Source organism: Corvus hawaiiensis, chromosome 5 (assembly GCF_020740725.1).
Source record: "Corvus hawaiiensis isolate bCorHaw1 chromosome 5, bCorHaw1.pri.cur, whole genome shotgun sequence".
NCBI classification, from domain to species: domain Eukaryota; kingdom Metazoa; phylum Chordata; class Aves; order Passeriformes; family Corvidae; genus Corvus; species Corvus hawaiiensis.
Window position 1 is genome coordinate 29,636,875 of NC_063217.1, and position 21,799 is coordinate 29,658,673.

A 21,799-nucleotide genomic window follows, 5' to 3' on the forward strand; every position below is an offset into this window, starting at 1 on the left:
CTGGAATTATTGAAGGTAATTATAGTCTGAAGGTAGCCCCAAACACTACAACTCCCCATCACTCTAAGTTCTCCAGCTTCCACAGCAATTACTGTTATGGGAGGAAATATTCACTAAAAAGGGCAGAAAGGGAGAATCTCAGAGGCAAAGGTGGCTTCTGCAGGTCACAATGCCTGCTTTAGTTTACATTGTGACTGAAAGAAGAAGTGATCACAAAACTAAAATGCAGCAAATTAGTATCTTTGTTCTGTAACTTCTATGACAAAGGAATGATGTATTTAGACACACAAACCCACAGTGTTGCTTGGAAAGTCCAGTATCGCAGACCTGAGAAAATTAGTAGTCATAACCCCTGAAGAAATAGTTTTTATGCAAGAAATGTGGATGGTGTTGGGAACAATTTAATAATGTTCTGCTAGAATTACAACTGGAAAAAAAAAAAGATTATATATATTAAAATGCTCAGCTAGGAGTAAATGTGAAAGTAACTATGGCAAATATAAAAAGAAAACAAAATAACAGATGGGGAAAAAGAGTTTAATAACAAACTAGAAACGAGGAACTGGTAAAATGTGGGAAGGAAACAAAGGATATAATAATGAATGGAGTGACAAGTAATTAAAAGTATTCTTTCATTTCTCATATCAAGAAAAAACAAAGGGTAACAGGTCCATTATTAAATTAGTAACAGTAGATTTATCAGTAGCATTGAATAAAAATCCAGTAGCATTTTACAATGCAAGGTCTGTGTAAGTATATCTTTTGTACTAAATAGTGCTCAGCATAGTTCTGTACTTGGAGAAAGATCAAAAATTGATGTCAGAACATGACTGTGATAAAATACTTTCAATTTCAACAGTAATTCAACAGGATATTAAACTGGAGCCAGTAATGTCATATACTTTTAATCAGCAGTTCTCGATAACTTTTAACAAATAGAGCTAAAAAAAAATATCTGAGTGGCCTTTTGGACTTTTAATGCTGACTTTCGGTAATCATGGTGTCATGGTTTAACCCCAGGCAGCAGCCATATACCACACAGCCATTCATTCTCTCCCCCACCAGAAAGATCAGGGAGAGGATTGGAAGGGTATAAGCTGGAAAACTCATGGGTTGGGATAAAGACAGCTTAATAGGGAAAGCCATGCACACAAGCAAAGCAAACTAAGGAATTAATTCACTGCTTCCCATGGGCAGGCAGGTGTTCAGCCAAACCCAGGAGAGTAGGGCCCCATCACATATGATGGTGACTTGGGAAGACGAACGCCATCACTCCAAAGGCCCTTCCCCTTATTCCTTCTTTCCCCAGGAGCTTTACATACTGAGCCTGATGTCATACAGTATGGAATATCCCTTTGGTCAGTTGAGGTCACCCGTCCTGACTGTGTCACCTCCCAGCTTCCCATGCATGCCCAGTCTCCTCCCCAGCATGGCAGCAGGAAGAGCAAAAGTCCTTGGGTCTGTGTTAAGCCCTGTTGGGGTTCCTCCCCCATGGCCTGGGGTCTGGGGGGAGGGGACCCTGGAGTAGAGGCATGGCCTATGGGGTTTCCCTACTCCCTGGTGAATCCCGTTCCCCATTGGTTGTTTGGTGTTCCCCTGCCCGGGGAGTACCCTGGTTGTCCAGTGATTGCTCAGTTCTTCGGCAGTCCCCCGGCCACGTGGCTGAAGAATAAAGATCTCTGAAATATCTATCATGAATCGGTCCCTATTTCTTTCCACAGGTCTCGCTGTCTATACATATTGCAGAAATCCCCGCTGCAACAAAGCCCTGCTCAGCAATAACAAAATCATCTCTATATTATCAACCTTGTGTTCAGCACAAATCTAATATACAGCCCCATGCCAGCCACTGTGAAGAAAATAAAAACTATCCCAGCCAAAACCAGCACACCTTGATATACTTGGAATACCATAGAAGATAAGAAAAAGACTATTTCTTTGCTTTTATTAAAAAAAAAAAAAAAGGAAGCTGGATACATTAGAATATTATATATGCAATAATAAAATGCACTTCAATGTAGAAGACATACGTGTAAGGCAATGCAAAAAAATACAAGATGAGCTCTTTATACTATTGATAGATTGTGTGACTGGCCATTTTAACAGCTTAATTGCAGTGATGATGGGGAAGGATCATGAGAAATCTGTAAAACAAAATTAAATGGGTTCTAAAAGACATGTTTCAATTCAAACAAGAATTAACTCAAAAATTAAGAGGGCCTATGTGTCAGAGATCTGCTGGAGTTAAATCTCATAAATTTTATTATATTATTTTCTATGAGCTTACAAATTTTTTCTGTTTGTTTACATCAGGAGAGCTACACTTCTGCAACCTTTTTGCAGATGTTCTGTAGTGTACTGCTGTTGCTGCCTGTTCCGAGCTTCCCTTCCTCCTCCCCACGACACTTGTCTCTGCCATGTGCTCTGAACCACTTTGTTCCAAGTGCAGGCAAAACCAAATGTAACTCCAACTCTTTAGCAGTGTCTGATTGGCCGGTCACCCCGGGTCCACCTCCCAGTCCTCCCCTTTCCCCTTCTCCGAATAAAAGAAAGGACCAAGAGGGGGCCCGCCCTCTTTGGCTTTGCAACCCTTTCTGCGAACATCTTGTTGTCTGTGTCTATTTGAAAGCTTCTAATTGCAAGAATTAGGCAAACCAAAAGCTATATTTCTCCCTCTTTGCTTCTGCTGGTGATATCAGTTTTGCAGCTGCGATTTACTGCTTTTAGAGCTACTGAAATGCTGGATTGCCCGTGCTGCCTCTCTAGGCTGCCCGAGGCTTTCTAAGGCATTGAACTATGAGCCTAGCCGGTAAAAAGCTGTAAGTATATCTCCTCATACTGCTCCAAGACTTTAATTCAGAGCACCTTACTCTGATGTGCATTACAATACAATGTAGCTCAGTTATTTTGCTCACTAAATGAAATGATCTTTATAAGCATAGCTGTGCAGACTTTTCCACTGATACTTACAAACTTCACACTGTGATGTAGAACAATCCAGGTTTAGCTGGTATCCTAATCCTGAGTGTTAGCTATCAAGTCCTGTCCCAGCATGCATTCTAGAACATCTGGTGAGCAGTGTGGATACTAGGGTATGGTGTCTGAGAAAATTGAACTGGTTTCTTGAGAGGGTGATATCTGCTGTGGTGAGTCCAATTTAATCACGTTCCTATAGCTATTCCCTGGTGAAGCCTGAGATGAAGAGGATTAATAAAGCTGGTTTAAAGCCAGAATTAAAACCTACTTTGAACATATGCTGTCAAGGTTATAAATGAAAGACGAAATTTAGAGATGCAACATTGCTATCTCTTAGTTAAGCAGGAATCCAAATATACCACCAGAGTAGCCCAATTAATTAGGAATTTCAGAGAACATAATGCATATTTGAGGATATCCCTTTCCTGTCCTCTGATCTGCTAAAAAGTGAAATTCATGGCTAAAACTCCTCCAACACCAGCAAAACTTAAACTACTTACTGTTTTATGCCTGATGATATCAGGTGTTTGTTTAAAGAGAAGGGAAGAAGTGACAAAACAAAAAATTAAACAGTATGATGATTCTAGGGAACACTGTTGCTAGATGACAGTAGTTAATGGAAGTGCCTGTGTACACAGTCTTTCTCTAATCTGTTTTGCTGTGAGAGGTATGAGAGAAGCCATTTAATACTTCACATGCATCAAGGCAATGCTGGCCAGTCATACCCTTTCTGAGAGCCTCGCACCTCAGCAGATAAATAGGCACAAATAAAACCAAAGCCTTCATCCATTCTTGAAACACTGTAGGAGACTGATTGACAGATTGCAAAATGGAAAAGGCAGCAGCTACTCAAAGAAATGTTATTTCATGGAGAGCAGAGTCCTGAGCAGCATCATTCTCTCTAAATACTTAAGGTTTGGAAATCCCAGATCATTGCTTGGTCTCATGCATCTTAGTACAGAGAAAAATAAATTAGTTCTACAATGTTTAAAAGTAGATCTGATTTCTGACTAATTAAAGTATCAAGCTGAATCAGCCTGTAGTGCATGTGATAGGAATGGAAAAATGGTACTCTTTTTACATACATTTTTTGCTAATGAAGATCTCTCATTCACCTGCTCATCAGACTGTATTACTAATCTGAACATTGAGAGGGAAAGGGAGAGGAAGGCAAGCCAGAATATATCGATTACCTACAAAACAATGAACTAAATTGAAGGAGCAAACTTTCAGTGGGAAAGATACAGGCATGAGGTAAAAAATCAAATATTTGTACAAGGCCTTTAATGCAGAGATATGAACCTGTCATGTATAAAATTCTCCAATGAGTCTTTGACTAAGTCCTCTCAAGAGAGCAAATGACAGTTTAAGTTGATACAGCTAAATGAAAAAGTTAGGATTTATAGACATTGAAGAATTTTCTGTATCCATGTACTCTTTGATTAAACAGGCAATTCTATACAGCTGCAAAGGCATATTTCAAGTCTAATGTAGATAAGAAAGGGCAGGAAACTGGAGGAAATGTGAAAGAAAAGAAGGCAATCTGATAGGTGGGTGTTAACCAGTTTGAGATGACATTGTAGTGATGTCTCACTAAATAAACCTTTTGGATTCCCTTAAATATTCAATTAATCTGAATTACAGGAATGCAAGGATTTTTCTTAGGCTTTTTGCTCTTCTGCATATGCTATCAGAAGCATCCTACAAAGAGGATTATATAGGTTAGGTCATTAGAGTCAGCTATACAATTTTCATATGCAGATATGTTTCAATATTCAAGGTTGAGATGATCTATAGGATAAATTGAAGTACTTTAGTTTTCATGGACCATTTGTTCTAACACTTATCTGTGGCTTTCATTAAATCTATATGATAGTTCTGAGAAAAAGGAACAAAAAGTTATAATGAAAAATTAAAATATTAACTTGATAGTGTATATACTGGAAAATTTAAACATATGGTGGCACAATATCTGGAACCATATTGGTCATAATGATTAATAGTTTTGAGGAACAGTTAAGAGTGAAATTAATGCAATGACTGAGATGAAACTGAATATACTAAATATTCAGAGAAGACCAACATACCTGGTCCAAACTGCATATTGAAAATGTATTCTCTACAGTACTAGGATCAACTGACCACAAGACAAATGAGACCTGCAGGCCTAAGAGTGGCCTGGTGTGGTGAATGCTCTCTTTCTAAAGATTATACCTGGTACACCTGAGCAGAGCCACCCTGGCAGTATTGCTTCCATTCTCATCTTCATTTTATGACTGCAACTACTGACATCTGAGAAAGATTTGAAAAATAACATATCTATACGTTGAAAATAACACTGTACATTAGTGAAGTGTACAGTTCGTTCTTGAATGGAAGAATTTATGTTTTGACTTGTCAGTACCAAAGAGGTCTTTGTGAGGGTAAGGTTTCATCTTAAGTAGGAATTTTTGTAAATTTAATACACAAGAGTACATCTTGGAACTTCTGAGTTATAACCACACTACAGTATATGGGTGTCTACTGAAGCAAAAAACTTTCTGATGTATTTATTCTTTCTATTATGGAAATAATTTTCAGTCTTTGCAAATTCATTCAGTCTTGGAAAGATGTGAGTTCTTTGTGATTTATGTACACAGTCCAGAAAAGAAAATGTACTTGGAATATTTGTGCTAAAACTACAGAGTAAAAAAACTTAATTACCATTCAAATAATCATTAGATTAAAAGGCAATACTAATTAAAAAAAAATTATATAATAAATTATTCATTGCCATTTTTACCATTCTAATAAAATTCCTTATGGTGTGGGTCTTGAACATTTGGCCATGAAAAAAACATTTTAAATATGGGTGTTTTCAGTTAAACTGCTTTGCTTTTGTAGTTTTGTATTTTTAATTGTAGACTGGTACAGAACACTGGTTTTTTCTATAAATTAAATTACATGTGAATAACTGGTTTGAAAATGAAAGGTTTTTTTTCTTTTTTAAATAATATGCATTCAATTTTAAGTATCTGTCAAAACATACTAATAGAATTTTTTAAACCTATAATTTAAAAGAATACAGAAAAAATTCCCTTCATTTTCACTAATCTCTTTTTTCACAGACAACAGTAACAAGTCAACTGCTTAATACCATAAAAAAGGCTTTGAAAACAAAATGCAGCACATGTATTAGATAATTTTTGGTGAAAAAACTGTGGATCTTTGAGCTCTATAGCCTGCCATTGCTTATTGTCTGTTGAACTTAATTAACGCATGCAAACATTTAATTTTTTTTTGCATACATTTAATCTCAGACAAACACAACTTGGTTGAATTGAACTAATCTATGAAATGTTGTTGTCTTTGATCTGCCATTCCTCCTAGTTATGGCAAGCAGCCTGTAGAACAAGGTAATTCAATTTCAGTATACCTACTTAATTTAAAATGTCCTGTTTCTTTTTTTGTTTTCTGTTTCAGAACATAAAAACCATGCACAAAAATGCCACCAAATGCTTTAAAATAGTACTGTTACTTGATCTTACAAGTGAAGATTTCTGCAGATTTATTAAATATTAATATTTAACCCTTAATTATTAATCTCTGTGTTAAATGCATCTCCTGGATTTAGAACTGGATAGGATTATAGATCAAATGTTAGTACTATATGCATTTGTTAGCCTCTACAAAATAACATTGTCTGCATGCTTCATTAAATCTGGTGTGCTAAAATGGTAAATATCAACTTGACCTCTTGTCTGCCACACTGATTTTGAGTAAACTTTGTCTGTTAAAGAATATTGCTCATTTTTAGTGTGACAGCTATAAGCCTTACCATAATGAGAGATCAGCCATATTATGCCAGAAACAACAAAATATACTCTACAAAGGATGCCATGATAGAGTGTAATTTGACAGGGAAATACAAGGGCATAAAGAAGTAAATAGGAAAAAGGTCATAGACAGGGTGATTAATATAAATACATTTGTAAAAATGAGAAGCCTCTGTACATCTTTCTCCTTTTATTGACTTCATTTTTGACAGTCAACAGGATGCAATGAAAGTGCAGAGCCTAACCTACATAGAAGCTCCTTGCAAAGAGACGTAGCAGCTGATCAAGATTCCTAAGAGCTGAGCCTACTTAGCAGCCTTCTATTTCAGAGTGATGCAGTCAGTACCCCAGAGTGCTGTGCAGCCCTTCAGAGGGGCCTCAACAGGCTGAAGAGTTAGGCAGAGAGAAACATTCTGAAATTCAACAAAGGCAAGTACAGGGTCCTGTACCCGGGGAGGAGTAATCCCATGCACCAGCACAGGCTGGGGATTGACCTGCTGAAAAGCAGCTGTACAGGGAAGGACCTGGGAGTCCTTGTGGACAGCACGCTGTCCATGAGCCAGCAGAGTGTCATTGTGGCCAAGAAGGCCAATGGGACCTTAGGCTGCATTAGGAAGAGCATTGCCAGCAGGTCAAAGGAGGTGATCCTGCCCCACTGCTCAGCCCTGGTGAGGCACATCAGGAGTGCTGTGTCCAGTTCTGGGCTCTTCTGGACAAGAGGGACATGGAGATCTTGGAGCAGGTCCAGTGGGGGGCAACAAAGATGATTAAGGGATTGAAGCATCTCTCTTATGAGGAAAGGCTGAGGGAGCTGGGGCTGTTCAGCCTCAAGAAGAGACAGCTGAGAAGGGACCTCATCAATGTCTGTAAGTATCTGCAGGGAGGATGTCAGAGGATGGATCCAGGCTCTTCTCAGTGGTGCCAAGCAATAGCAGAAGAGGCAGTGGGCAGAAACTCTTTCACAGGAAGTTCCAACCTAAATATGAGAAGGAGCTTTTTTACTGTGTGGGTGACTGAGCACAGGAACGGATTGCCCAGAAAAGTTGTGGAGTCTGCCTTACTGGAGATATCCATGAACCGTCTGGACAAAATCCTGTGCTCTAGAATGACCCTGCTTAAGCAGGGAAGTGGGACCAGATGACCCATTGTGGTTCCCTTCCAACCTGACCCATTCTGTGATTCTGTATGGTCAAAATTATTGCAATTAGTTGTTAGGCCAAAGAGTGGACACCATCAAATAGTCCTTTCAGCTTGCTGTCTTTATATAATAATGTGTTCCAGGTTCAATTCAAATATTTTTATATCTAGGAAAATAAAATATCTACAGAATTCAAAATTGATCTATACTTTTGCATTACACTTTTATGTGAAAAAGCAGTAGTCAACTAGCAGTCATTGTGCTGAATTTTGAGACAAGAAGTGTTCTTTTTCTTCTTATGTGAACCAGTGGATTCAGCTGAAGCCTGGAGCTTCACATTTCACATTCCTTGTAAATGATTGCTGCTTTAAACCATTGGCTATGGTTTATTTATAGTAGAATACATAGTTCACAATTAAATGCCAAGTTTTAATTGAATCAAAGGATTCTGCCGATGCCTCGACTCACAAGGGTGCAGCTCAAGAGCTTTAGAAAGGGCAGCAGAATCTGAATCTAAATTACAGCCCCCAGTATTCCGTCTGGGATCACACATTATAATGTGCAATAGGGCTAAAAGGATTATTATAATACTGCAGTAAATAAAAAGAAAATATATCAAACAGCAGAATTCAGGATGCTTGCAGTGGCATTCGGTTTGTGATGTGGGAGGCTAAAGATTATACTGCGTAGAAATAAAGCTAGAGGAAAAGTATTTCATAAACGCATTAATGTTCTTAAAAATATTCTGAAGTTATTCTTAAATAAAAGGAAAATCTATTTTTCATAGTCAGTAAATGCATAACTCTATATAACATGGCTATAACTGGTTGATTCCAGGTGCCACAGTGCTATTTTCTGTCATAATAGGGCAACAACTTTGCTAGAGAAAGAAAATACTAATTCACATATCTTTGATGAGTTTTTGGAAAAGCTTACAAACATTAAAAAATTAAATTTAGTTAACCAGAATAAATGTAATACAAAAAAACCTGCATTTCTTTCTAGTTCAAACTGTCTTGTCATGAAAATGGTTCACAGATCCAATTCACAAAGACAATACCAATTTATTTGTGGAAGAAACCTGACTGATAAGGCATATAATTCTTAGGCTAAAATGAAGATTATTTTTAATACAGATACTTTGTCATTTTAGAATGTGTTTTCTTAAAAATGAATAATGATAAACCCTTTAAACATGGGGGGTTTTTTATGCTGTCTGCTAATTTCTGGTTTATCTGTTGGTCTGTAAGCAAGAAAACCAATCAATATTTTGTTGTGTAGATATTTAATCCATCAGATGTTTACCCTGGTTCCTCACACCAGGCTGTAATTAGTCCAGCAATTCCCTAATGTGGCCACAGAACTTTGCACAACAGCTAATGCTGTGGAGCCTATCATATACCTTCCAAATTGTTTCTGCATTTTCCTCTAACCCTCTCCAGTGTAAGAGATTAAAAAGTAGACTATAAAGGCATTGGTCAGACCTCAGGATAGAATTGGTCAAGATATAATTTCTCTGTGGATTTAAGCTACAGTTCATTTCAGATTGTACTGAAATTGCAAGTATTCAAGACTTTGAACTTTGTCAGATGTATATTTATAGAACAGTTCATTGGGAAAGAGTGGGCAAAGGTTGGTAGTTAGTTTTCTGATAATTATCAATCTAACATCGTTGTAGTAAATCACAGATGTGCAAAGTCTTAGCACATAGAGAAAATACTGATTTTTAATAAGTTCAGAAAAGTCAGCTTTTCACTGGCATTTTTTTTCCTACAAAACATTTAATACAAAATTGAATTCCCATTCTGAATAATACATAATATAGGCATTATACCTTTTCTTGGGTTCCCATTCTGAAAGTCCAGCTGAGGTCAAAGGACATTATTCCCAAAACTACCTTTTCAATAAGATAAATACTTAAGAAAAATGAGAAGTCATGCAATGAACTCACAGTGTTGATATAGCGAAAAAAACCTGATGGATCCACAGACAAAATATTTTACGAATCCCCATAGAGGTGTATGATACAAAACAAAGAGAATATAGAAAGAAGCATTGCTTAAAGAATAGTGGAAGGCTGAGGAAAGGTAACAGTCTTTCTGTTGGCTTCTTTTTTTTTTTTTTAAACTTTAATTTTAATTTAAGTTTTACTTTTACCCTCTGGCAATACCATGAAGGGAAAGAACAAAGGAATACATTCTATTTGCAAAATTTAGGTTAATAAATGTAGGATGATAGATTTGGCCAGGTAGGGATTTATGAAGGGAAAACAAGACAGGATACAAGAAGCTCTAGACCCAAAAATACCCACAGAAAGGACAGTGGACAGTGGTGAGGCAGGACAATATTTACTATTAAAAGAGGATTAGATTTTTTACTTCTATCTCAGTAATGTTAGGAAACAGTAACAGGTGGTAAGTAAAGGTGAGACACTGGGGGAAGAGATAACTTTTGGAGAAGCTCAAAAATAAGGTGGGGCATGTGGTATATAAATATTTGAGGCTCTGAATCAGGAAAACATAGTGCTTTAATTATGCTGGACAGATACTTGCATCAATAGAAAAATGTTATCAAAGTAGGCTTTTGATGCAGTATATTGGCCAAAATGTTCCTGTCTGCATTGTAATGCAGAGTGTGCATTGCAGGGGACTATCTGTCACAGATCTGAATGTTGGTTTTATTTGGTTTTGCTTATTTTGGATAGTATGTAAAATATCTGGAAACATTTGGTAGAAAATACAAAATACAAACACAAAAGGCAAAAAATTTCTAAAGAGCTCAATTCACAATGAGATATTTACCTTATGGATTTTCAAAAGTGCTGTAATGTAGCAAGTCCCTCTGAGAACAATTTGAAAATCTGTCAATTTCTCCAAAGTGCCTAATACAAATCTGAGAGCTCTTGGTAGCCTTCAACAAGTTTTTTGCTTTTTTTTTAATGTTATATCATTTTATGGTCTGAAGATGAGAGGACTCCTTTGCCAGTACTCTTTCATGCATTTTTGCAATACATAGATTGTCATCCCAACAAGTGACCCAATTTTGAATCATTTTCATGAGTTCACACAGGTTTACATGTGAAGAATCTATACCAAAGTCGTTTTATGCCAATCACTGATCACCGATCTCTGAAACAAGACACTAATGAAACAGGAGAATGAACACACAATTGAAGTACTCTGTCTCTCTTACAGAGATAGTAAAAGTTTAAGGACTCAAACCACAGGTAGAGCAAATGTGTTAAACCTCTTAATCATGGTTTAATGATACATTAATCCAAATTAATCCAAACTTCTCTGTCTTATTTTTACAGATTAATCCAAATCAATTTTTTATGAGTATCACTTAACCGACTCTGTTCCATGGAAGCTTTTTCCTTGACTCTTAATTTACAAGTAATTCTGATCTGTATTAATTTAACTAAGTTTATTTTCAGTGTGAATGATACTTATGGATTCAAATATTTGTAAAAAAGTAAATAAGTATTAATAACTGAAGAAACTAAACCAAAATTACTTTAACAAAGGCAAATGCAGAACAGTTTTTGTGTTGTTTACCTTGCTGTCGAATAAATCTTCCTCACACTGTTTGTGTTATGCTGGGCAGAGCTGTATAACATTTCTCTGCTGGCTGAACTTACCTCCCCTTCTGTGGACTGTAAGTGCAGCTCTTTCCTACAGGTAGCCTTTAAGTCTCCTGCAGCTGCATTGACTTGCACTCCCCTGGGTGCTTCCATCACCAAAGATCTAGTAGGAGATTCAAGTCTGAAAGACAAAAACAATCACTGAGGAAAAATGCACTGAATCCAACCACCAAAATCTTCCCGGCCTCAAAACCCATGATGCAGGTAGATATTAACATACTGTGAGAGGTAACAAAGGAAAACTGGATTATAAGTGTGATTCCATGACTGACTTTTATGGCACAGAGAAAGAAAAAAGTTAAGCTTTTAAGAATATATTGATATAAACTTATCTGCTTAGTGATGCTTTCTGGCACTAGCACTTAATGCATCCAACTGTACTAATACTGAAATATAGGTGCTTAAGAATCTGCAAATCTCCGTTAACGCTTCTGTAATGACAATTTAGTACTAAAGTCTTCTTAGTGACTGATGACAAATGTTTAACTAAATAAAGAGAAAACAAAACCTTTAAATATTTTCAATTATGTGAAACTGGGTAGAATGACTTTGCCTTGAAAGACTCATTCATGTTTTCGGTATGTTTAGCAGCTTCATGTATGAAGAGAGGATAAGAAAATCTGTTATGTTGCTATTATTTGGGGCATTGTATGGTTTTTCTGTTCTCCAAAATACCCATCATGCTCATATAACCCTGTTATAGCGGGGTTAAGACACACATCACTGCTCCTTGGTATCTCTATTCAAACCAATCCTTGTTCTACTGTCAGTCTTTCCACTTCTCTCTTCCTTATACTCAAGCTCCATCAGCCTTGATGCAGAACTATGATAATTTCTTAGCTGTGCCTTCTCATAGTACTGTAGAGATTTGTCTTGAAGGGGAAATACTAATGCAAAGATTTGTAGAAAACATGCTCACATGCTGAATAGGGAAAATGACAGGATGAACACTGGAAACAGTAACTCAGGTTCTGATTGTGTTCAGTTGTAAACATATTGCATAGTACTATAATGGAGGGAGACAAAATTTTTTATCTACTTATAACTTAGTAATATAATGGCAGGACACAGTTCCACTTTATCTGAACAAAGGCTTTTTGTAATATGAAATATGCTAATGATAAAAATGTCTAGACTGAGTAGCTTGAAGAAAACACTGTATTTCCCTCTTAAGCAAATTATAAGTATTAGGGTCATATCTATCCAAAAATATAATGAGGTACTAGATGTATAAAGGAGAGAGTAGTTTGACAAAGAATTTGGTGCAAAAAAGCCAGATGAAATCTTTCAAACAATGGAACAAGAGAATTTCAAAATATTTCAACTATTGCATTTTTTAAGTACACAGAATAGTACTGGATTATCATTTTAAAAGCAAAGTACCACATTTGCATGCAAAGAAAGTCACTGAGATGGTGTCTGTGAAACATTTCTGTTTGTTGCACGTCACTGACACTCAATAGGGAAAGGAAGAAAAGAAATGAAAAAAAAAAAAAAGAAGCAAAGCATTTATTCAGCAACACAAAATAAAGCTATTAAAAGCAGGTGTCCAGATAGAGGAAACACTATTTGTAGATACTGATATAAAGAAAAAAAAAAAAACTACATGGGATACATATAGATAGGAGCAATAGAAAAATATATATCTCTGCTGCAGCTAGGCCATTTTCTTTCTCTTTTTTTGGTGCTTTGTAGGGAGAAGTTGATAGGAGGTTCTGCAGTTCTTTGTACTGGGGAAGAATCTAAATATCATGAATTATTTAATAACATACACAAGTGGTTTTCAGGTAGCGCTTTGTGAACCTCTGATGGCTACAGGACAGCAGAAAAAGGACTTCCAAAATATTTTATAAATGATGTAAATTATAAAGTTTAGAAATCAGGTTTCTGAAAGTACTCCATAGCCTTAATGAGGCTTTACCTTGATCTTAAAAGGAAACTGAATGGTATAAATGTTAAATGATTTTATACTTTGATTCCATATTTTGAAGCAGCATATCATTTTGATTTATAACCTACTTTCCAAGAATATTAACATTACTCTGTGGTTTCAGCTGCCATTTCATAATGATAAAGCTGAAAGTGTTCTTAGCTACATTTATTGCATTGAATTCATGTGTCTTAGCAAAGTCACAAATAGTTCTGATGTCATCACATCAAAATGCCTCAGTGCTAACTAAAACTTTTCAGCAGGTGGACAATTAAAATCTGTTTAGGAACATCCATCAAGAAACTATGGTTTTCTTTGAAGATTAAAGTTTTGACAGTGTATAGCTTAGAGTTGTTTAGTATAGCTTCATCACAGTTTTTCAAGAAGTACATTAGCATAAATTGCTTTAAATTTGTCTAAAAACAAGATATTTGGGCAATTAATTTCTCAACTTGAAAAGTTGATGATATCAGAGTTCTCCACACCATGGAGATTAATTTTTTGGTGGTTTTTTTTTAGACAATAGAGTTTCTTAGCAGTCTTCTGAAATCAAATAAAGTGGTAGAAATGTCAAGGAATAACTGATGATCATCAGGGCAGGTTTTAAAACACCACCCATCTATTAGTAAAACTGAATGCTTAAATCTGTTTTACAGTTCTCATTTACTTTTCTTACTGTTATTCTTTGGCTGATCTGCATCTGAAAAGTGACTGCAGCATGCTACTGCAAATGCAAAAGTCTATACAAATAGATTATTACCTCAATGTTTTGAGATAAATTAGGTTTGATATGCAGCTTCTTTATAGTATCTTTTCTTTACCATGTTTCTGATACCTTTAATCTCTACTATAAACTCATTGTAACACCCCACACTGTAATGCTCATCCCTCTAAGGAAAAGTGCATTATTATAATAGCATGTGGAGAATCTGCTTTCCTTTCAGATTTACTGATGGCCTGTCACAGTGGCATTTACATCTATGAGTGAATCCTATTAATAGAATTAATTTTTCTTTCCCAAACAACACACTGCTCTGATGGAGATGGTAACTACTGCTATTATTAGACAGAAACTACAGAACTGTAGGAAAGACAAAGAGACTTTTAAAAAGAGTTTTTAAATAATATAATTGGTCAATTTGTTGTATGTGATGAAGCAAGATGATCTATCCGCAGCAGAGAAGGGCTTTTTCTTTTTAATTATCAGTAGTTAATTTGTGAAAAAAGATAAATTTCATAAGATCAAAGCCATATGAATTTGAGCTGAAATAATGAAAGAATTATGGCTAGAAAAGAGAAACTTTTAAAATATATTGAATATGTTCCTTTGAAGGTATTAAAATATTTATCGTCAGGAATGCAGAAATATTATTACTTCATTTGGTATTTTCTGTTTACAAGCTGACCTAGATAGTATTAGAGAAAAATAATTTAAAATATGAACCAAAAAGAAAAGGTTTCCTTTTGGGTTTTTAGCAATATTTTAGATTTACCTCCTTCATATCCCTTATATTCACATGGGATATAATTTATCTATGTTAATTTTTTTCTGTTGGCTAGTGGAAAGTATTTCTTAAAATAGAAGGAAATAGAAGATTCCCCTGTGCAGAAGTGAACAATTTATTTGCTTCATTTCTATTTAAGCCCTATATCCAACCCATGCTACTTAGTAAAACAATTGATATATACCTCTACTGATTTAGAATTTGTATTAGAAACAGTGGATTAAAAATATGTCAGCTAGAGATCTCACAAGTAAAACAGGCACTAATTTCTTCTTTATTGACATCTTTATATTTGGGGGTCAAGTAATAATTCCACACTTCCCAGTATTTAACTTTTATATATTATAGTCTTGCCAACACATATTGTTGTGCCTTTTTTTCAGTGAGCATGGGAACCCTGTTAGGAAAAAACGTTTTGCAAATATAAAACCAACAGAAAGTCCACACATTTACTTGGTAAGCCTTTTGTAGATTTCCATAAATTAAAATCATTGTGACATTGATCTTGCCACCTGTAGGTCAAGAGTTGTGGCAGACTGCGACTGTGGGTGGGTAAGACACAAAGAGAAGGAAGGCAAATGGGTGTGCCAAATCTCTCTCTATTCCTCTTCCTACTTTTTGATTGTAAACAAGTACCCTCAACCCCAAAACCTCAGAGGATGCAGGACTTTCCTCTCCCACGAGTGAAATGATTTTGTTCCAAATTAGAATTAAAAATTTTTTTTCAAAATAATTTTGAAAATGTTGTTTTCCAGAAACCTCAAACAATTTGAAATATATATTCTTTCAATTTCTATTATTATGAAAGGAACAGTTAGCTGTCCTGATGCTCAAAAAAAAAAGAATTTTCAAGAGTCCTCCAGTGAGACCAAGGGTCCTTAAAGAAGTCCAATGAACACTCATGATGATAGATGGAATTAGGCTTTCCATTAAGTCAATTTCTTGGAAGTCAGGTTGCACCATAAGGAATAGCCAGCGACTTTTATGATCATGGTGAAAAAAAATCTTAAAGCTTTTTATTAAGATATTGTAACTATTCAAACATTGGATTCTTGAATAGCTACATTTGACATCACAGTGGGAATGATATGAAAATAACATGATTATTCAATCATTCCAATCTTATTACCTATAATATTTACAAGTTTATACATGGACATTTTACCATATATATATAAAAGTGGCAAAAAATATTTTGATACATTTACATGTGTCAAAATATGCACCTCTTCAAGATGCATACGAATCAATGCCAGAATAATTTTATTTCCTGAAGCTTGTTGTATTCTGATGCTTTTAACAAAATGCTTATTTTTTTTAATATTATTATTGAAAAGCAGGGGTAAATTTGGAGGACTCAGCATTCTTAATATTGTTTACTGATCATCAGCTTTTCTTTTTTAAGAAGAAAAATTCTCATATGTTCATATGAAACTTACTTTCATTTATGTGAAAACCTAATCTTGAGCATGATTTGTCTCTCAGTTTTGTGACAGCACACACAGCTCTTAAGTAACAGAGAGTTAAATCAGTGTTTTATGAAATTAGTGTTGGCCTGAACCAGAAAATATTAACCTTTTTTTTTCCCAATTTCCAATTGTTCAGCTCATGGATGATAAACTTAAGCAAAGAGGAAACTTTCATGACTTAAATAAGAATAGTAGAATGGCATTCAGTACTGCATTTCATGTTATGTCCATGTTCTGCATGTCACTGACTTTGGCATGTGTCAGCATGCCCTTATTATAACTCCTAAAATTCTCACTAACCTAGAAATCACTTCACTGGCCTCAAAGATGAGTTCTAATTGCCCTGTACATGCCACAGGTTTAAATCCAATAGGTCTGCATTGTCATAGCAACATTTGAAACAACTGAATATTTTAATGTTATTTGGCATAGATGATAAATCAGAAAAACAAGTTCCCACATAAGGAAATAAAGGATCTCTTCTGAGAACATTAAAAAAATAGTTCTTACTGAGGAGGAAAAGTAAGGAATAAAAGATCATTAAAGAGTTTTTCAGAACTGTTATTAAATGAATAGAAAGAATGAAGAAGCATCAAGAAAAAGTGAGAAAGGCTGGAGAAAGCAATTTGACACAAGAGCTTGACTAAATAAGCAGGTGATATGAGGAAGGTTAAAGAGAACATACTGCATGATTGTTTCTTAGCATGGGTGAAGGCATAGCCAGAAAAGCTAAAGACAAGGAAGCTGTCAAAACCAGAAGTAATATTAAGAAGAAAACAAACCAAAACCGTAAGTGGCATCTCAGGTAGTAAAAAATCATGCAGTTGTTAACTAAAACTCAAACCTTTGAAAATCAAGAAAATTAGTAAAAATATAAGGTTTAGAACATGAGCTTTTATTTCTTGGAGAAACACCAAAACATGCTTGAAAGTCTAAACTTCCAGGCTGTGAGTAAAACTTCTGGATATGAGACAATCCAAAACAGCTGTTTAAGAGAAGGTATGGGAAAAGGATTTGTCACAGTCCTGACAAATTAAGACCTACCCCATTCTACCCTAAATGTTTCCCTTTCCATTATCTTCCTGATTTTTATTCTGGCTTGAATCCCTTCCTACACATGCCCTGCCTTTCTGCTACACATTCTTACATGAAGTTTATCTTCTTTCCAGAAATAGCTCCATTACCTGAGTTGCCTTTCAGAATATATTTCCTTGAAATAGAAATCTGTTTTGTCAGAAAGAGATTGACGCAACATGCCCACAGCAAATGCTCGAGTGCTTGTCAAGAGTTAGATCTGAAGATAAAGTGCCAGGGGGAGTCTGAAGGGTCTCAGTTTTGAAAACCATTAGCTTCCTGTGATTAGGAAGTTACAGTCCAGACCACATGCAATAGTCTAATGATAGTTTCTACATTGTTCCTCTAAGAAGTCTTAAGCTGATATAAACAGATGTATTTTAGCTGAGACAAACTGTCACATGGCTTGATCCACATTTTGATAAAACTCCATCTCATGCAAAATTATTCTCCTGAAATTCCTTTGACAGGTCTACTTCAAACTCTGCAGATTAAACATAGCAGAGAGCTTGGAATATACTTTCCAATGTCCCATATTTGGACTGTACTGAAACATTCCAAGAAGAAAATCAAAAAATCAGCCAATTATAAAAACAAATCAGAAAAGGTTTGGTGAGTTTACTTTCAGTCACTTTTTTAGGGCAACCACCATGTCCAAAAAAACTAGAGAGCTATTTTTACTTTCTGCAATACAAAATTGAGTTGTAGATAGTGAAGAAGTCAAAAAGGTTTGCTAATTCTTTTGGAAGTGAATTCCATCTTGAGATACAACAAATGATAAAATATGAATTGAGGATAAGACATGTAAAATCATGCATTCTTCTCTAGGGCTAAAGGCTATCTTTGGAGTTCTCTGTATAATTATAGCTATAAGCAGTGGGAGCAGTTTGGTGGACTGCAGAACTAATAGTTTTAGAAACTCTTGTACTCCCTGTAACTTCTGAGCCTCCTTGTTCTTATATCCAGTCTCTATGAGCTCCAGATCCTTTGTCTGACACTGACATGGTGCTTAGAACCCAAACCATACTTCTGCACTCACAACCACAACACTGCTACAAATTCTGTGTACTCCACATGCTGGTGGAGTACAACCTTCACCTGACCATGAAGCAAGATGTTTCAGAAGCTGAGGGTATTCTGAAGCCAGGTGTATACAAATGGGTAAAGTTACAGCAGGAAATACTAGTACTGTGAGCTGCTTTTCAGTTACTGTTTTGTGCTGGTTTGGCCAAATTTAGAAATATATCCTCTGAGGGAAGGCACAACCACCCCTCCCCCACCAGGTTCGGGAAAAATAAATTTTCCTCGAAGGAAAGTGAAGGAGATGAAAACTATTTATTTAACAAACACATGGGAAAAGGAAAATAATGCTAAATAATACAATCTCTCGCTGTGGAGGAAAAACCTGGGAAAGTGTTGGAGTCCTCCCTTTGGTCTCCTTGGAGCTGGGACTTGGCCCAGGGCCAGGCCCTCTGCACTCAGTGGAAAGTCCTCCCGATGTGCTCTGATGTTGAAGCAGTCCAGTAGAAACGGGAGAAAATCCGAAATTCCAGGGAAGGAAAAAAGTTCAACTCTCAGTCTCTCTCCGGAGGAAAAAGAAACTGAAACTGGCCAAAAACTGACCCGGGAGCAGCAAGCCAGGTGCCTCCTCCCTCCCCTGCCGCAGCTGGGAGAAAAAGTTGCTATCTCTGTGTGACCTTGAACAAGCTGCAAACTGCTTTGAAAAAGTTTTGCTCAGTTTTTCCTTCCCCCTCTCAGGCTCAGTTTAGAGGCATAGAAAGGAGCAAGAATTAATTTCTGGGCATAGGGCAGTGATATGGGACACATATCATAAAGTCACCCCAAGACATGTTTCTAGATGGACACTGGCTTTCAGAAAACACAGAGAAACATAAAGATCTTTTGCCTTTCTATTAAATATGTACGAAACTGCCTAACTGCTTCACAAACTATGAGGGACATGAGAGAATAGACAGACACACAGCAAAATTAAGAAGCCTTGTTTCCTTGTGGAAGTGGCTAAACAGTGTCACTGAAAATGAAGATACTCGCAGAAAAGGAACAGTGGAGTGAGGAAAAAATCTCCGTGGAGAAATTTAGTATAAGGAAAGACTAAAAAAACTAAATATTTCTCAGATGGAAAAAAAAATAAAAGTAGCCCTTTTTAGTAATGCGTTAGTAAGCCTGTTCACTTAGAATCAAAAGAAAGACATGAAATGAAAATACTGTGTTACAGCAACATTACTTAATGTCGTACAGTACAAATTTTATGGACTCTAAGTAGTATATCAAATCATGTTTCATCAGAAAATCTACAGCAAAATGGAGTACGCAGGTATGGTGAAACAAGACTGTGTTTGGTTTAGAGTCCAAAGCACATCAGAAATGAGTTCTAGTATCTCTAATGTCATCTCCTGAGCATTGAGGACTGTTGCTCAACTTCCATTTAAAAAGAGAGTGAAACACTTCTACCTGCAGTATCTGTGAAAACAAAGAGCTTGAACAAATTGTGGGCTGTTGTACCTAGTCCTAGGCTGGACCTATGTGAAATTACAATTATTTAAGTAGCAGCTTGGATCTGGAAGCAGTTGAAGAGCAACCACAGTAGAAACAAGCCTTGCAGGAGCCGAGGGCACCTCCTGAAACCTTGAATATCTTCCTGTGGTACTCTGAGCACTGGTCATGCCTGCTGTTAGACCTGAGGGAGCTTCATGTAAGCAAAGATCCTCGGCTGCCTTCACACTAATTGCAGTGTAAAGTTGCCATGCCTTTCATTAATTCAGCACTGTGCAAATGCTTTCTACTCCTATGAGCTTTATATGGGTTTTCAGATGAGGTTGATAGAGTAATATATTTACTCTCATAATCCTGTGTAGCCTGACACAGCTATGCTTGGAGCCCATCTGTGGGTTCCTGGAGCCATGACATGGCATCATCATAAAGCCCAACAGAAAAGGACCTGCGGGTGCTGGTTGACAGCAGCTGAACATGAGCCAGTGTGTGTGCCCAGGTGGCCAAGAAGGCCAGTGGCATCCTGGCCTGGATCAGCAATAGTGTGACCAGGGCAGTGATTGTCACCTGTACTCAGCACTGGTGAGGCCACAGTTTGAATCCTGTGTCCAGTTCCGGGCCCCTCACTGTAAGAAAGACATTGAGGTGCTGGAGCGTGTCCAGAGAAGGGCAACAGAGCTGGGAAGGGTCTACAGTGTAAGACATAGGAGTGGCTGAGGGAGCTGGGGTAGTTTAGCCTGGAGGCTAAAGAGAGGCTCCAGAGATTTTTCTATCTCTTGCGATAGTAATATTTTTATCCTTCATATCTTGGTTCCTACCTTTTCCCTTTCCAATGTCAAATATAATCATCATCACTGAACACTAAAGCAAATTATTCTTTCTGTTTAAGAGGCATACACATCTACCTTTTGTTTCTACTCTGTCCTATCTGCACAGCAACTACAACCTTTCATTACTGGCTTTCTTCTCTGTTTACATCAATGTATTTTTAAATTGTTTTATATACATATATATGTGTGTGTATACATATATATATAAGCACATATATATTTAAAAAGAGAAGCTTAACTTTTGGAAATTTTTTGAATTTTACTATACTCATACATATTTTTGTATGAACATGTTAAAAAAAAATAGTATTTTCAACAGCTAGTCATAAGACTAAGCAAACAAGTTTTGGTCAATACACATGCCCAAACAATGAAATAACTAACCCAAATTATGAAAAACAAAAATAATGATTATTTCTATTTTATTAAAAAAGGACACTGAAAGTAACTAGAATCTGGTATCATTAAAACATTATAGTAAGGAAGAGGAGTTTATTTACTCTGCTGCATCTTCTACCTTTTGATGAGGTTTTGTTTATTATTTGATTTCTGGCTAAAAATAGATGAACAGAGTCAAGGTGATTTTGTCACTCTCACCCTGCTCAGTTGACTAACAGGCTAAGGTCAAAATTTCTGATGTGTTCTCTGGCTCCAGGCTTTTACAGAATAGATATTTTTGCCTATTAGTAAACCACCCCTTAAATGTCACAAAAGGTGTCTCTTACAAACCATCAGACAACTCTGAGTGAACCAGACCTCCTGTGTAAGATACATGTATTTTGAATTCTTATTAGAGATAAAGTAGGATCCAACTATCTTGTGTGGTTCCTTGCCACTTGAGCAATTTTCATGTCATTATGCCCAGCATTAGCTTGCAGGATTAACTGGTAGTGGTGTGCAAGGCATGA

At 36.4% G+C, this 21,799-nt stretch overlaps 1 protein-coding gene across 4 annotated transcripts in view; it reads right to left on the reverse strand.

Moving 5' to 3' along the window:
* SGCZ (sarcoglycan zeta) overlaps nucleotides 1–21,799 on the reverse strand; it is a 418,982-nt gene that overhangs the window by 8,630 nt on the left and 388,553 nt on the right. For all 4 annotated transcript variants that reach the window (XM_048304886.1, XM_048304884.1, XM_048304887.1 and 1 more), the window contains one exon: nucleotides 11,570–11,693. In XM_048304886.1, coding sequence (XP_048160843.1) covers nucleotides 11,570–11,693 — 124 coding nt within the window. The remainder of the gene's footprint in view (nucleotides 1–11,569; nucleotides 11,694–21,799) is intronic.